Source organism: Salvia miltiorrhiza, chromosome 4, assembly GCF_028751815.1.
Source record: "Salvia miltiorrhiza cultivar Shanhuang (shh) chromosome 4, IMPLAD_Smil_shh, whole genome shotgun sequence".
NCBI lineage: Eukaryota > Viridiplantae > Streptophyta > Magnoliopsida > Lamiales > Lamiaceae > Salvia > Salvia miltiorrhiza.
In genome coordinates, this window is record NC_080390.1 from 10130939 (window position 1) to 10146572 (window position 15634).

Below are 15634 nucleotides of genomic sequence, written 5' to 3' on the forward strand. Positions count from 1 at the left end.
TTTCTCGATGCCGCCACCTCCCCCCGCCTTACCTACTCCATCTTCCTCCGCCATGTCGCCTCTCTGTCCGCCTCCCTCAAACCCATCGTCTCCAACAACGCCGCCGCTTTCATCCTCCTCCACTGCCAGGAGCGCCATGGCTGCAGATCCCCAAATCGCAGCCCTCGGCCTCCTAGATTTTCCCTCACCACTCCTTTGATTTCATCCGGATCGACTCCGATTTTGGAAGGTTGGAGGCGGAGGAGGATTGTGGGGGATTTGGGTGGTGTTTGTGTCATGATTGTGGGGGATTTGGGTTTTGCAAATTTGGGGATTTGTGTGGTGTTTGTGTCGTGGTGTGGTGGTGGAAGGTGGCGGCTGGAGATGAGGCCGCGCTGTGCGACGCGGCGGAGATGGAGGATGGCGGCGGATTTGGGACGCGGCGGATCTAATGCAACCGGGTTTTGCAGCCATGGCGGCGACTCCTCTTGCCTATTTTTCGATTTTTCCAGATCTGAGCCTCATTTACAGGAGGAAGCCGGCGGCCGAGATTTGGATAAGCGACTCCTCATCTGGATCTGGGCGGTTCGTCGGTCCAGGAGGAAGGCGGTAGTTAAGATTTGGAGAAGAAGGGGTGAGCGGCGGCGCGCCGGCGGCAGCGGGGGTGGGGGTGACAATATCTTTTTTTTCTTTTTTTAATTTTTATTTTTATTAATTGAAAAAAGCTTCACAAAACGACGTCGTTTTGTATGATCGCCGGTATGTCCACGTCTGCAAATTCCGGGAGACACGTCATCTAAGATTTAAGGGATGGTCAACGCATGTGCAAATTACAACAAAATTAAAAAGTGGTGTATTCTGAGGTCATTTTTGAACGTCATGTGTAATTTGCAAATTTGGTGATAGTTCGTGTATTTTTTGGCTATTAACCCAAATTAAATCCTCAAAATACCTATAAAAAAGAAAAGAACATTGTGTGACGGTCCGAATTGCGATGAAGCCCATTAACTAACGGGCTAGTCCAATTAATAGAATTGCTGAGAACAACGCTTTCTGTTGAACGTTTAAATCCTAAAGCAGATCAAAATTGTAGCAACACAAATCCCGCTTTACCGGAGCCGATAATCTGGTAACCGCCAGCGGGAACGTCAATCCCACAGTTTCCCTCTCGATTCACAGTGCCAGATTTAGAGAGAGAAACACCATTTCTTCAATCTCAGCTACTCTATGAAATCACTCTGCTTTCCTCCAGAGACCTAGGGTTTATTGATTTCTTTTTTTCAAGTTTTTGCCAATGGTGGCAATGATGGCAGCTGTATCGCGGGAGAAGATTGCTGGTCGAATCAACTCGATTAAGTACGGAGGCGCCGCTGACCTGTCGTTGAAGCTCGACCAGCTGCGGCGACTGCGGGAGGAGCTCATGGCGGCGGACTCCGTGTTGGTTGTGGAGGTCGTCTCCCCTGTTCTCGACCTCCTCTCAGACCGTTTGAGCCCCGTCCGAAAATTCATCACTCAGTAAGAGCGTCTGAGTGTTTGTGTGTACGTGTGTGCTGCGTGTTTTTATTGTCGTGAAAGACGTTGGTACTTCTATCAATACTTCAATTTGGTAAATGCAAGTGCCAAGAAATGTTCCTTGCACAAGGAATGTTAATTGCGTTGGAAAATTCAAGCTAATGTTGAGATTATTTTATCTAATCTCTCTTTCTTGTCAACATGTGCTGAGATATTTTGATTATATTCGGTGGCCAATTGAAGTTCTCTGTTGAGATTTCTTTTTATATGGGTTATGTTTTCAATGTTTGAGTTCTCAACCAGAAAAATAAAAAGTTCTGGCTACTATGTTAGTTCGTGATGCTGTGATTTTTATTTTCTTCTTGAGAAACAGGTGTAGTTTTGATTGTATGTCATTTAATTTCTAACATTGATAAGGGTCTCGACTGATGCAGGATGATTGGTGAAATTGGTTTAAAGCACTTGCAGTTGTTACCTGAAATTATACCAGCACTTGTAGATGTTCTGAAAGATGAGACACCTGCTGTTGCTCGACAGGCTATCTCATGTGGTTTTGATATATTCCGTTATTCTCTGGTCAATGTTGCCATCCAGGTCTGTTGAGAATTAAAACCTGGCATGGTTTTGTTGTTACGATTTTAATGTGGCATCAACACATCATATGATTCTATCCAGTCCTATTTTAACAATTGACCTATGTGCAATATGCAGCTAGTAAGCTTCTGTGCTACTAACGATGTTGCTTTTTCTATACCAGGGCTTATACTCAAGTGAATTTGATGAATCACTGCGATCATCATGGGCATGTGTGCTAAAGTTTAGAGATGAAATATGCTCAATGGCATTTAAGGTAAGTGTCACTTGAAACTCAAAATGCGCATTGAATCTGAACATTGTTTGACTACTAAACATGTCTTAAGGAGGAAAGTGAAGGGAGAAAGTTGCCTGCATTGAAGTTTGTGGAATCTGTTGTGTTACTTTACACCCCTGACCCTAATGGTTCTCTGGAGCCACCTTCTGATAAATTTTTTCAAGGTATTTAATTATATATCTGTCTCTCTGTTACATGTTGGCATGTATAATTTATTATATGAGTTTATGTGATTTCCTGCAGGAAATTTTGATGAATTCAATGTCTCATGGCTTCGTGGTGGACATCCCCTTCTCAATGTTAGAGATTTGTCAGCTGAGGCAAGCCAAAGTTTGAGTCTTTTGCTGGACCAGCTGAGGTCCCCATCATTGAAATCACATAGTTATTTGGTGATCATAGTTCTAATTAAGAGGTATACAATCTCCCATTACCCAAATAAATAATTACTCTCTCTCTCTCTCTCTCTCTCTCTCTCTCTCTCTCTTACGTCTCTCACTTCATTCTTTTTGGTTTATCTTGCTTTAGTCTTTCAGCAGTTGCGAGAAAGAGGCCTGCTTTTTATGGTCGCATTCTGCCTGTTTTACTTGGTTTGGATCCTTCAAGTTCTGTTAGTAAAGGCATGCATCTTGCTGGGGTGCATCATGCTCTGAAGAATGCGTTTGAATCTTGTTTGAATTGTACACACCCTGGTGCTGCTCCGGTACATTTTCTATTCTTCATGTTCCTACACTTCTTTTTTTCTGTTCTATCATCAGCTTTCTCTTTTGGCTTCATGTATCATACAGCCACACTGGTACTATTTGCTATCCTTTATACTGGTTCTAAATGCACAATTTAAAGTCATCTTTGTTTAACTACCCGGTAAAAATGTTTTTGAGTATTTTAGCCAAATATGCAATTAGATTGGGTTGTATTGCGTGCCATCAGATAATATCTTTAGAATTTTAATTTCCTCAATGAGTTATGTCCTGTAGTGCTCATCTGATATCTGTTCTGCAGTGGAGGGATCGTTTAGTTAATGCACTAAAAGAAATTAAAGTTGGGAAGTCAATTGCACAGGCTGCAAATGAATTGTCAGAGAACAATGGAAGAACTGAGTGGACAAGGGATTCTGATATGTCTCAAACTCTTGAGGTATTTTCTATCAAAATTGATCATTATTAAAGACACCCATCCCAGGAGAGAACCTTTTGTCAAATGATCTTACAAACTTCTTACAGGATGAAAAACCTTCTATTAAGTCTGCGACTGAGCATGGTAGTGCTGGTAGAAAGAGAACTGGAGTGCCAGATACAATAGATGCTAGTGAAGATGAGAACTCCGGAAAGCGTGCAAAATCAACTCCTGGCGATTTGGATGGACCAGGGAATGAAAGGAATAAGGGTCAAGATAGAGCTCCATCTAGTGGAACAACACCATTGTCAGATGTAGATAGTGGACCAGTGCAGCAGCTTGTGGCAATGTTTGCTGCATTGGTTGCTCAGGGTGAGAAAGCCGCTGCTTCTTTGGAGATTCTCATCTCTAGCATTTCAGCCGACTTATTAGCCGAAGTAGTTATGGCCAACATCTGGAATCTTCCTCCAAAAAGACTTAAATCTGAAGGGGATGAAGAGCTGCTCACAAGTGCTGCTGCTCATACTGAGATGGTTGGAAGTGATACTCACATCAAACATTTGTCATTGTTGCTAAAAGATACGCTCTTACAATCTACGTCATCTCTAGAGAAAGAAACTGGAATTGAAGATAGTGAGCTCGAGGCATGTATTTTCTTACTTAATATAATCTTTGGAGGGTTTCTCAATACACACCACTTATTAGTTATTTTCTTACAGCTGCTACTTATCTTTTTTCGTTTTCTAAATTCTTCACTTCAATGGTGTTGATCCATGGCATTCAGTGCTTACTTTTGACACAATTTGATTGGAATTGCAGCAAACTCTAGAAGAGGAACCACAGGTAACCTTGGCTGACAGTAGTGTTGCACATGATGACTTGAGCAGTGCCAATGAGCAAGCTGCAGTGTCTATCAGTGAGTCCGCTTGTTCTGGAGACATTCCATATCCAATGGAGACTGGTTATGCAGTGATCACATCTGAAGTCACTGATATTGAAGGTAGGGCAAATGAAATTCCAGGACTATCTTCAGCAACTGAGGATGATGGATTACCTGAAAACATGGATACTATGCCAAAGGGCTTGGCTGATTCAGATGATGCCAATCAAGAGAAATTCTCTAATTTGGGTGGAACATCAATAGAATCAGATAGAATACCGACTGAATTAGCTCAATCTTTGTCCACGGATAGGTCTGAAGAGCTTAGCCCTAAAGCTGAAGCAGCAACCACAGATGCAAGCAGCTTAAATTCCTCAACTGCAACTTCTGTTGGGTTAGCACCTCAGTTGGTTCTCCCCAAGATAGGAGCCCCTGTCATCCACCTAGCTGACGAGGAAAAGGATCAGCTACAACAACTGGCTTTCGTGCGCATTGTTGATGCATATAAACAAGTTGCTGTTGCTGGTGGCTCTCAAGTCCGTTTTTCTGTCCTCGCCCATGCAGGATTGGAGGTAAACACGGGGACGTATGTGACATAGTATATCCTGATAATGCCAGTCATTAATTGCCTGTTATGATGTTATTGTTTGATGCAGTTTCCTTCAGAGCTAGACCCATGGAAGTTACTGAAGGCTCATGTATTGTCGGACTACATAAATCATGAGGTAAATTAATATCTTAGTTTCTAATTTCTCTGGTTGTTAGCGGTGGCACAGTTTGTTTTCCTGTGTATTTTTAGTTGAATTGTCCTAGATTTATACTGGAAATGTCCTGACAAGAATATAATGCTATATAACATACAAGTAAACAATCTTGTTTAGAAGAAGACTTTTTAAATTCTGTTGCAGAGGGATACAAAACTGTAATGCTACTTCGATCATTACTTTCCTTATGCAGCAGTTGCTTTTTATTTGTGTCCAGTTGTCAAAGATCTTTAGTGGGCCTTTTCTGAGTGCATGCTATACTTTTATGTCTAATTTTCTGATGGCAGTTTAATATATTTGTCATATGTACATAGCTAACTTAACTTGTAATGGAGTGGCCTGAACAAGTTGGAGATCTCAAAACTTATTCTTATAGCAATATTAAGTTGGAAATGGGAAAATTGTGATGGTTAAACATTATTTCCTCACTTATAGACCTTTCAACTTTGTTTTTCTATATCTGAGTGCATGCTATACTTTTATGTCTAATTTTCTGATGGCAGTTTAATATATTTGTCATATGTACATAGCTAACTTAACTTGTAATGGAGTGGCCTGAACAAGTTGGAGATCTCAAAACTTATTCTTATAGCAATATTAAGTTGGAAATGTGAAAATTGTGATGGTTAAACATTATTTCCTCACTTATAGACCTTTCAACTTTGTTTTTCTATATCATGGATATTCTTTATAATGTTGCATACCATATTACTTCTACCACATTGCACATGTTAATGTCTGATTCTTGATCTATCTTATGGCATGATTGGTTAAACCATTTATATTTTCTGTGATGTGGCTGATTAGTGTATCTCTTCAGGGGCACGAGTTAACATTGCGCGTCCTCTACAGGTTATTTGGTGAGGCAGAACAAGATCGTGACTTTTTTATTTCAGCCACTGCTAAATCCGTATATGAAGCATTTATTCTCCAAGTGGTGGGCATATGCGTTTCATCTGCTATTTTATTTAAACAACGGTGATGCGGAATTGCATTTTTACATCTGTCCTTATTTATAATTACAGGCAGAAACACTTAGGGATTCTTTTCCAGCTTCTGACAAATCTCTGAGTAGGTTGCTTGGGGAGGCCCCATATCTGCCAAAGTCAGTTTTTGAAATGTTGGAGTGCTTGTGCTCTCCTAGTGGAGGTGATAGCGTAGAGAAGGAGTTGCCTGGTGGAGATAGAGTTACCCAGGGACTTAGTGCTGTCTGGAGCTTGATTTTGCTCAGACCTCCAATTCGCGATGCTTGCCTCCAAATTGCTTTGAAGGTTGTCAACCATATGCTAGATTATATTATTAGAGGGGCAGAGTTATGTCTCTATTTCCCATCTTTATTTTTCTCTTCATCAACAGAGACCACACACTCACACTCTCTCTTATACCTATTAAATAATTAGTTTTAAATTTGCTCAATGGAAATTTGGGTTTCCTGATTGACAATGAGTGCCCAAAGATGTTCTTAAATAATTAGTTTCAGATTTGTGCTCATCTACAGTTCAATAGACTGTTTAGGTGTAAAAATGTATCAAGTAATTCCTTTCTGGTGTTTGGTGTAGTCTTCGCGTAGCCCCCACACGTTCCACACGTTAGTAGTTAAGGATTTTAATATTCACTTTAAAACTTTTGATAATTTCAAGCAGAGTAATTTTATTCCCAACCCATTGCAGTTGCAAGGCTAAGACCCTATTTCTTTTATTGTGCTTTAGTTTTTTTCTTCCATTTTGGTTAATCTGACTATTATAATTTGATTTTTCGATAGAGTGCGGTGCATCACTTAGAAGAAGTTCGAATGAAGGCAATACGTCTGGTATTCATATGACTTGTCTTCCACTCTACACTTTTAACATGTTCTTGAAAAGATTGCTTTTATGTTCATTGCATATATATATTTTTCCTTATTTTGTCATTTTAGGTGGCAAACAAGCTTTATCCTCTGTCATCAATATCTGGAAGAATTGAGGCTTTCGCCAAGGAAATGTTGCTGTCAGTTGTAACAGATGATCAAATCTCTATGGCAAAGGAGGCTAATGAGCTACATAAGGTACCAATCTAAAGTATGTCATATCAATGATAAAATTATACTTACATAATCAGATAACTTTTCTGGTTCAAGTATATAGATATACAAGTTTTGCCATCATAAAACTTACGAAGAAAACAACAAAATAAACAATTTAGCTATTTAATCTAAAATCTCTAATATGGAACAAGGGTAGCATGGGATAACATGCAACACTTGTATGTCATACCAGTCACATTAGGTTCCAAATATGCTACTTTCTCTCGTAGAAATTCATGCTGAATATGACATTATCGAATAGCTTCTGCATCACTCTGTTTACTTCCAAATTTATTGGTTCACAAATCTCCCATCTTTAGATTTTTATTTTATTTTTTAGGATGAAAATCCTTCAAGTGAAAACCAGCCAGGTAGTTCAGCAGCTAAAGAGATTCTCCCAGACAGTCATCAGATATCAGCATCTGAAAGCATTTCATCTTCTGCTGTGGTTGAGGTGCAACGTTGCATGTCTCTTTATTTCGCACTGTGTACAAAGGTATTATCAACATGTGGTTCAGGATGATTTATGACCATATCTGTTATGCTTTCCTGCCTAATAGTACTATGTTTGCTTAACAGAAACATTCTCTCTTCCGACAAATTTTTAATGCTTATAAAGGCACATCCAAGGTGGCAAAGCAGGTTTGGTGCAATTTCTTAAAGTTCATCTCGACAAGGATTTCATATATGTGCCAATCTGCTATGAGGCTGTCATGATATCAGTTTTGTCATGGCGCAGGTAGTTCATCGCCAAATTCCCTTACTTGTTCGAACTATTGGCCCATCTACTGATCTCCTAGATATATTATCTGATCCACCAACAGGAAGTGAAGGCCTCGTAATTCAGGTCTTGTTTTTTATTTTATTTTTCTTGTAATTCGGGCTTGTATGGTATGTGTCCGATCATGACTGCTCATGCAATTGCAGGTAGTGAATACACTGACAGATGGAACAGTTCCTTCTCCAAACTTAGTATCTGCCATTAAGAGGTTGTATGATACAAAGCTGAAGGTAAAACCATGGATAATGTCCTTTATCTGTTCACTATTTCTGTCCCAATTAGAATTGTCCTCCTCTATTTAGTCATCAAGCATTTTTCTCATCTAAAATATGAACCAGATAACATCCAGAGCAGTATTATTACTTTTGGAAATGTTTGCAGATGGTGAATATATATATTTTCCCTTCTTAGAAACCCCATGGTAGTTTTGCTGTTTCTGATCTTTTATTGATTATCTTTTTCCAGGATATAGATATTCTGATTCCAGTATTACCCTTTTTATCAAAAGATGAGGTCAGAATCATCGAGAACTTCCTTCAATTATTTAATCCTTCTTATTTGACACTCTGAATTGGATTATTTCTTAATATTTTTCTTCTACTCTGATCATCTTTCCTCACTAAAGATTATTCTGCTTCTGCTTTTTCCAGGTTTTACTACTTTTTCCCCACCTTGTGAATGTACTGCCGGATAAGTTCCAAGTCGTGCTTTCTCGTCTTCTTCAGGTATTCTATTCCTGATTGTATCTTAACCATGTCATGAATCTTTATGTCTCTATTATAGATAATGCCAAATCAATTTGGAGGATATGGATAATTGTTGTGGTGGGGATTGTTTTATAATACCCCGTCCTCATAAAATGTATCCAATTTGCCATTTTTGTCCGTCCTCATAAAATGTATCCAATCTATTTTTGGTAAGTTTACCACTCACAATAAAGTGAGACCTTACTCCACTTACAACACATTCAACTACTTTATTAAAACCCGTGCCATTTAGATATGGATACTTAATATAAGGACGGATGTTTTTAACAAGTGCCCAAGCTTATTAAGCAAAAAACTGATCTTATGCTTTCCCTGAATTATTTATGAAGCAACATGCTGAATATCAGTGTTGTATAAATTTGTGTTTTACACTCCAATAAGTTCTTACTCTGGCCTTAATCATGATCTTATTTTGTTTGTTCAGTTTTGTCACCTTACGGATTTTTGAAATGTTATCCTCCAGGGGTTCAATCATTCTACTCCTGTCTTGTCTCCTGCTGAAGCATTAATTGCCATCCATAAGATTGATCCTGAAAAGGATGGAGTTCCTTTGAAAAAGGCAACAACACTTGTGCTTCCTGTGCACTTAATTTTTCTGAATTACTTGTTTACTGAATGTATTTCTTGCTAGCAGGTCACGGATGCTTGCAATGCTTGTTTTGAGCAGAGACATACATTTTCTCAGCAAGTTCTGGCCAAAGTTTTGAATCAATTGGTAAGGTCATCGTGTTGTAAGTGTCCTGCAATTCTGTAACAGTTTAACATGCTATAAGGTTACACGATTGTGCAGGTCGAGCAAATTCCTCTACCATTTCTATTTATGCGCACAGTATTGCAAGCAATTGGTGCTTTTCCTTCTTTGGTAAGGCACACAACAACCTGCCTGTTCACGATTAAGTTTATAAATTGTTTATGGTGTTATAAGCTCATTGGTCAGCCCTGTGTCACCATTTTTAATTTTCTAAAAAACAATTTTCAGGTGCAATTCATAATGGAGATTCTTTCTCGTCTTGTAAGCAAGCAGGTATCTGTTAAACCATGCATGGGTTACTAATCCATCTTTTTCAGCAAGATACTTTATTCAGTACATTTAAAATGTAGATATGGAAAAGTCCAAGGCAGTGGGTGGGTTTCGTGAAGTGTGCACATGTGACCCTACCAGATTCTTTTGGTGTTCTGCTTCAGGTGAATTATTTTCATTGCATTCAATTCCGAAATGTTCGCCTCCATTAAGTGATTATTCTTTGTTTTGACTTCACGACTCATATGTAGTTGTTAGTAGTAGAACACCCCCCCCCCCCCAACACACACACACCTGCAATGTGCTGTTTAATTTTTTGTGACACAAGATTATTTTCTTAATCTTCCAGCTACCGGCAGCACAGCTTGAAAATTCATTGAATAGAATACCTGCTCTCAAGGCTCCTCTAGTTGAACATGCAAGCCAACCAAACATAAGATCCACACTTCCGAGGTTTGTGCTCATCGTATTGCAGCATAATGTCAAGCAGATGTTTTTCTTTTTTTAATGATTCAAGTCAAATCAACGGAAGTTCTTCATACAGGTCTACATTAACGGTTCTTGGGTTGGAGCAAGAGTTGCCAACCTCGACTACACAACCAACTCAAACTCAGACTGAAGAGGTGGGCAATTCAGAAAAGGAAGCAGCGACTGACAAGTCCAAGGAATCATCTACTACTACGACTTGATCTGAGGGCTTGAAAATTTAGTTGGAATGGTTACTCTCTTTGAAAAGTTCACCTTTTCTGCTTCTACTTCATACACATGAACTTGATCCCAGATTTGACATGCTTTTTCTTTTACTCGTGCTAGATGACTCAAACATGAACTTTCTTGCCTAAATTTTGTTCGAGTGATGTTATCTCGGAGAATCTTGGGTGAAAGTGCGTCAAGCAGGAAGCTATGCCTCGGGTGAGTATAGTTGAAGAATTGTATATAGTCCCTAGTAACGATGGCCTCATGCTTTCTGAAAATTTCACCTTGTTTCTCCAGCTTATAGTCTTTGTATGCTTTGTAGCTTTACATTCATCATCATATCTAAATCCTAATATTACGATCACAGTCTAACATATCATTGTAGCATTTAACATTTTAGTAGTAAAGGTTTTACAGGTTATCCGAAATGTTTGATGGAGTTTGTATCTTTACTGACTATTTCTGTCGTTTTTTTATTTTATTTTATCTGTGTATTTCTATTTCAGTAGCTATTGTTGTATTACGCGTTTTGGAATCATTAAAACTGAATTTATACTTGATTTATATATATTTTTGTAGTTCTGGGCGCACATATATTATTTGATTTAAATGCAGTAAGATGTACAATAATTCATAAATAATTTACACGGTACATTTTGATAAAAGTAACAGAAAATAAAATTTCTATTTGAATATAAAGTAATTTCAAGTATCAGACATAGCGCTCTAACCAACCATTTTATCATCCTCAAATAAAATTAAGTTCTAATTATATAAAATCCAAAAACTCAAAGGGGTGAAATTAATTTCTGGGGTGCCTTGTCCCTAATAGTTACGACATGAAAATGTCAACTTATTTTAACATTGAGCATAAACTTGGAAGTAATTTTTACTAAATATGTTTCCTTAAAAGTATATTCAAATTTTAAATTTGATCTTGTCGATCTACGTCTAGGACCAAAATTTCAATAATTTTTCTTAAAACAATAGTAAGACACGACTCTAACACTAACATAAATAATCAGTAAAAAAACACTAACATAAATAATAAATAATGAACTAATTAATTCTGGATTAAAACTGTAATTTGGAGTCTAGAGATGTTGGCTATATCTCAAACACTAAAGCCTTCATACCAAATATCTCAAATAGGCGAGAGAGGTTGTTAATGTTTCTCTTATTTATTATCATGGTCAATATCTAGAAATAACATAAAATTCATTCAAATTTGTAATTGCAATGTTTTTGAATAATCTATTTTCTACATTTGCCAGCAGCTGAAGAAGTGAAGAAACTTGTAAGTTATTCACCAATAGTCACCACAATTACATGATCCTCCCTCGAAGTGATGAAAACGATTAGAATCACGTAAGATGATCAATCTCCCGACGATCTTGGCTATGAGCTTGATCGCGGTGTGGCAGTCCTCACAGACGCGCAAGTTCTTGTAAAAGCAAACAGGTCTCCCACTCGGTGTTTTCATAATCCCATAAACAATAGCTAATCTTTCACTGTGATACTTGAGCATATGTTGCTTTTTTTCTTTCTCCACATCATGCAGCACTAGTCTCGTGGCCAAAACATATCCCTCATCTTTCATCTGCAAATCCAACTCTTCCAAGAACGCATGGATGCTTCCGCTAGCAGGATAGGTCCAGTCTCCAACAGAAAACATGTGACTCTTGTTTAGAACTTCAACCCAGCTATATCCTAGAGTTTTTCTGACATTCGTATCCATCATTCTTAATCGTATCTTATTAACATCTTCCCATCTGCCCAAAGCTGCATATAAGTTTGAGAGAAGAACATACATCCCAGAGTTCCCGGTTCCAAAGCAAAGATCATTTCGGCAGCCTTTTCTCCCAATTCTGTATTTCCATGAATCTTGCTAGCACCTAGGAGAGCTCCCCACGTTGCTCCATCCGCCTCAAAAGGCATATTTTTCATTACCTTTTGAGCTTCGTCAAGACACCCAGCTCAACCTAGGAGATCAATCAGGCAGGTATAGTGCTTTAGATTTGGCACTATGCCGTGATCTTTGTTCATGGAATAGAAATAATGTTTTCCCTTGTCTACCAAGCCGGTATGACTACAAGCAGATAGAACACCAACCTAAATCAAAACAATTGATCAATAGATGGACACTAGCATCTACAGAAACCGTTAGGAGGCATTTACTTTGCATGATTGAGTATTTTTATCATTAAGAATATGATTTCTCCAATTCCACTCTTTTAATAGGATATAAATCAAGCAAAAGAACTTAAATGATAGAAATAATCAAGGCTCTAGGGATATCCCAAAATTTTAATCTATATAATCTAAGTAAACAAGAGATTAGCCATTTAGCCTTACTATTTTTTCTATCAAGTCTAATCTGCAAAAGTAAATGCTCCCTTAAGGATTTCATATAGTTCTGTACAATATTGGCAATAAAAAAGACAAGTAGATATCACATAACCTTTTGTTTCAAACACAAGAAAAATAAAATATAAAATAAAACAAAATAAAATAAAGTTTACCATTGTAACTTCATCAGGTTGGATAGAGGCTTGTTTCATTGATTCGAAATGCTGGAGAGCTTCTTGGCCAAATCATGTCTTGCATAACCAGTAATGATTGTATTCCAAGAGATCACATCCTTATCCTCAATTCTCTCAAAAACTTCATACGCCTCCTTGATGCTTCCACACCTACAGTACATGAAGAGAAGAGCATTTCCCACATAGCAGCCAAAGTCAAATCCCGCTTTAGCAACACGTCTGTGTATTTGCTTACCAAGCTTAAAAGCAGCAATATCCGCACAAGTGGTTAAAGCACCAACAAATGCAGACCGGTTCAACCTTTCTCCATCCCTCATTGCCTCAATGAAAATCCGCAATGCCTCATCACTATCACCATTCTGAACGTGCGCAGATATGATTGCCGACCAAGAGATACCATCCCTATGTGGCATCCTATCAAATAAATCCCTAGCTTTGGCAATAACATTGTTTTGAGCATAACCAGTTATCATAGTGTTCGAAGAACTAATATTCTTATATGGCACTGCTTCAAACAACTCTCCCGCCAAAACCATATTCTTGCTCTGCACATACCCTGCAATCATTGCATTCCACGACACGACACCCTTCTCCGGCATCTCATCAAAAACCCTTCTAGCTTCATCCAACTGCCTGTTTTGTATGTAACTGGACACCATTTCCGTCCATGTGAACACACCACGGCTTGGACATTCTTAAAACAATTTCCTTGCTTCTTTCATATCCCCATTCTGTGCATAACATGTAACCATTGTATTCCACGAAACCTCGTCTCTAACAGGCATATGTTCGAAAACCTGCCTCGCTTCAACCAACCTCTTCTTCTTCAAGTAGCCTCCCATCAAATAGTTCCAAGAAACCAGCGCCCAACGCTCTTTACTATCAAACAACCTCCTCACCTCCTCAATCTTCCCATTTTGAACATACGCCGCAAGAATTGTGTTCCACGATATCTCATTCCTCTCTTGCATCGCGTCAAACACCCTCCTGGCCTCATCCAAGTACCCATTCTGCGCATACCCGGACAACATGGCGTTCCATGAAACAACATCCCTCACAGGCATTTCGTCGAACAGGCGGCGTGCAGCTCCGAGATTCTTGTTCTTAACATTCCCACTTATCATTATATTCTAAGTGACCAAATCCTTAACAGGCATTTCATCGAACAGGTGTTGGGCAAGCTTGAATTCGCCATTAGACAAGTAACCGGATATCATAGTGTTGTAGGAGACCGTGGATTTGCGAGGCATGGAGTTGAAGAGGCGCAAGGCGGCGGCGCATTGGCCGTTGCTCAAGTGGTTTGTGATAGCGACGTTGCATTTCACTATGTCGGAGTCCGTAAATCTGTTGGTTTTGGGCCTCGCCGGTTCCCTGCTGGGCGGTGGTTCAAAAAAGTGGCTAGTATTCCGGCGCCGCGGCGTTGCATTAATTCGCGACGAGCGTAAGATGGTAGTGTGAAAATATCTGAAACGCATACTACACTTTGTTTTTAAGAAGAGAGTTGCTGCTTCTCCAAGAGAGTGTTTTTTAAGCTGCGGATATAGCAGTTTCTTGAAGAAGTGCCACTCTGGCTTTTAATGTTTTTGTTAGGTTTATTGAAGAAGTGCTACTGTAAGGGAGATTAATAGAGTAATCCTAAACAACAATATGTGACCACCCACACACTAGTTAAATTGAGAAAATTTTAATTATTTCATTGTCTTGTTCACATTGTAATTATGTTTGTATAATTAATTTACAAATTTTCATATAAAAATAAAAAGTATTACTCCATCTGTCCCAACTTTTAGTATCCAACTTTCTTTTTTTATTCGTCCCACATTTATTATCTATTTCTATTTTTAGTAAAAGTAAATGAGACCCTTGCTCCACTTTAATTATTTTAACATTCACATAAAAGATGAGATCCTTATTCCACTCACAATACACCCAATCACTTTATTAAAATCTGTGTCACTCTTAAATTAATAGTAAAAGCTAAGACGAAGGGAGTAGTATTTAAAAAAAAGGTTAATTGCATGAAAATAATCGAACTTTAGTCAATTTTCCATTCTGCACACGAACTTTGAGATTTACATTTTTAATCATGAATGATACATATGTTTCAATTTTTCTGTATTGAAGTCCGGCCATAAAAAGCTGACATGTCTTTAAAAATGCCACATGTTTGGCTGACGTGTCTGTAATTAAAACTATATGGCACAATGTAAACGACGTCATTTTAATAGTGGTTATCAAAACACCTCATTTTGGTGTTGGACGACGTCGTTTTGCATACAATCTCGAATTAAACCCCCCAATTTAGGGCATTTTCATTTTTACAACCGTAAAATTAGGGTTTCGCCATTTTCACCGAGAGTTAAGGTCAATAGCTACAGCAAAATTCTTGTTTATTCGAAGTGGTCCCAACTTTCGTGTCATCGATAGTAGAGAACGTGGTAGGTGACGACAAATCGAGGAATAAGTGTAGCTTCAATAGCAGACAAGTAGGTCATTTTTAATTACGCCTTTTTTTCGTTTTTGTCCACTAGTTCCTAGGAAAATCATATAAATTGTAGACGATTTGTACGAATTAGGATTTTTCGACATCAGATTGGGAAATTTCTTTGCAAAAGCGCAAATGGAAGTGCAAATGTGCGATTTCT

The 15634-nt window shown here is 38.4% G+C and overlaps 1 protein-coding gene and 1 pseudogene across 3 annotated transcripts; one reads left to right on the forward strand and one right to left on the reverse strand.

The window, feature by feature from the left end:
* Positions 1-1019: 1019 nt before the first annotated feature.
* Positions 1020-10874, forward strand: LOC131022653 (uncharacterized). Of its 3 annotated transcripts, none has more exons than XM_057952171.1 (28): positions 1020-1494; positions 1926-2085; positions 2249-2341; positions 2412-2526; positions 2606-2774; positions 2888-3062; positions 3362-3496; positions 3583-4119; positions 4295-4927; positions 5012-5080; positions 5940-6056; positions 6145-6390; positions 6882-6929; positions 7035-7163; positions 7522-7677; positions 7761-7823; positions 7921-8028; positions 8109-8192; positions 8428-8475; positions 8613-8687; positions 9193-9288; positions 9364-9444; positions 9520-9591; positions 9709-9753; positions 9831-9914; positions 10100-10203; positions 10295-10468; positions 10564-10874. In XM_057952171.1, the coding sequence occupies exons 1-27, from the start codon at positions 1274-1276 to the stop codon at positions 10437-10439; spliced, it is 4008 nt and encodes a 1335-aa protein (XP_057808154.1). In that variant the 5' UTR covers positions 1020-1273; the 3' UTR covers positions 10440-10468; positions 10564-10874. The 3 variants fall into 3 exon arrangements, with proteins under 3 accessions (XP_057808154.1, XP_057808155.1, XP_057808156.1); XM_057952172.1 differs by having other exon boundaries at positions 2415-2526; XM_057952173.1 differs by lacking the exon at positions 1020-1494 and having other exon boundaries at positions 1944-2085; positions 2420-2526.
* A 726-nt stretch (positions 10875-11600) lies between these two features.
* Positions 11601-14736, reverse strand: LOC131022654 (pentatricopeptide repeat-containing protein At4g02750-like; annotated as a pseudogene).
* Positions 14737-15634: the final 898 nt, after the last annotated feature.

Bases quoted from the DNA above. Each gene is read 5' to 3' on its own strand.
- LOC131022653 (XM_057952171.1), top strand. From the start codon at position 1,274: ATGGTGGCAATGATGGCAGCTGTATCGCGGGAGAAGATTGCTGGTCGA. The intron at 3,063-3,361 runs GTACATTTTCTA...TCTGTTCTGCAG, and splicing joins CACACCCTGGTGCTGCTCCG to TGGAGGGATCGTTTAGTTAA. The intron at 10,204-10,294 runs GTTTGTGCTCAT...TTCTTCATACAG, and splicing joins ATAAGATCCACACTTCCGAG to GTCTACATTAACGGTTCTTG.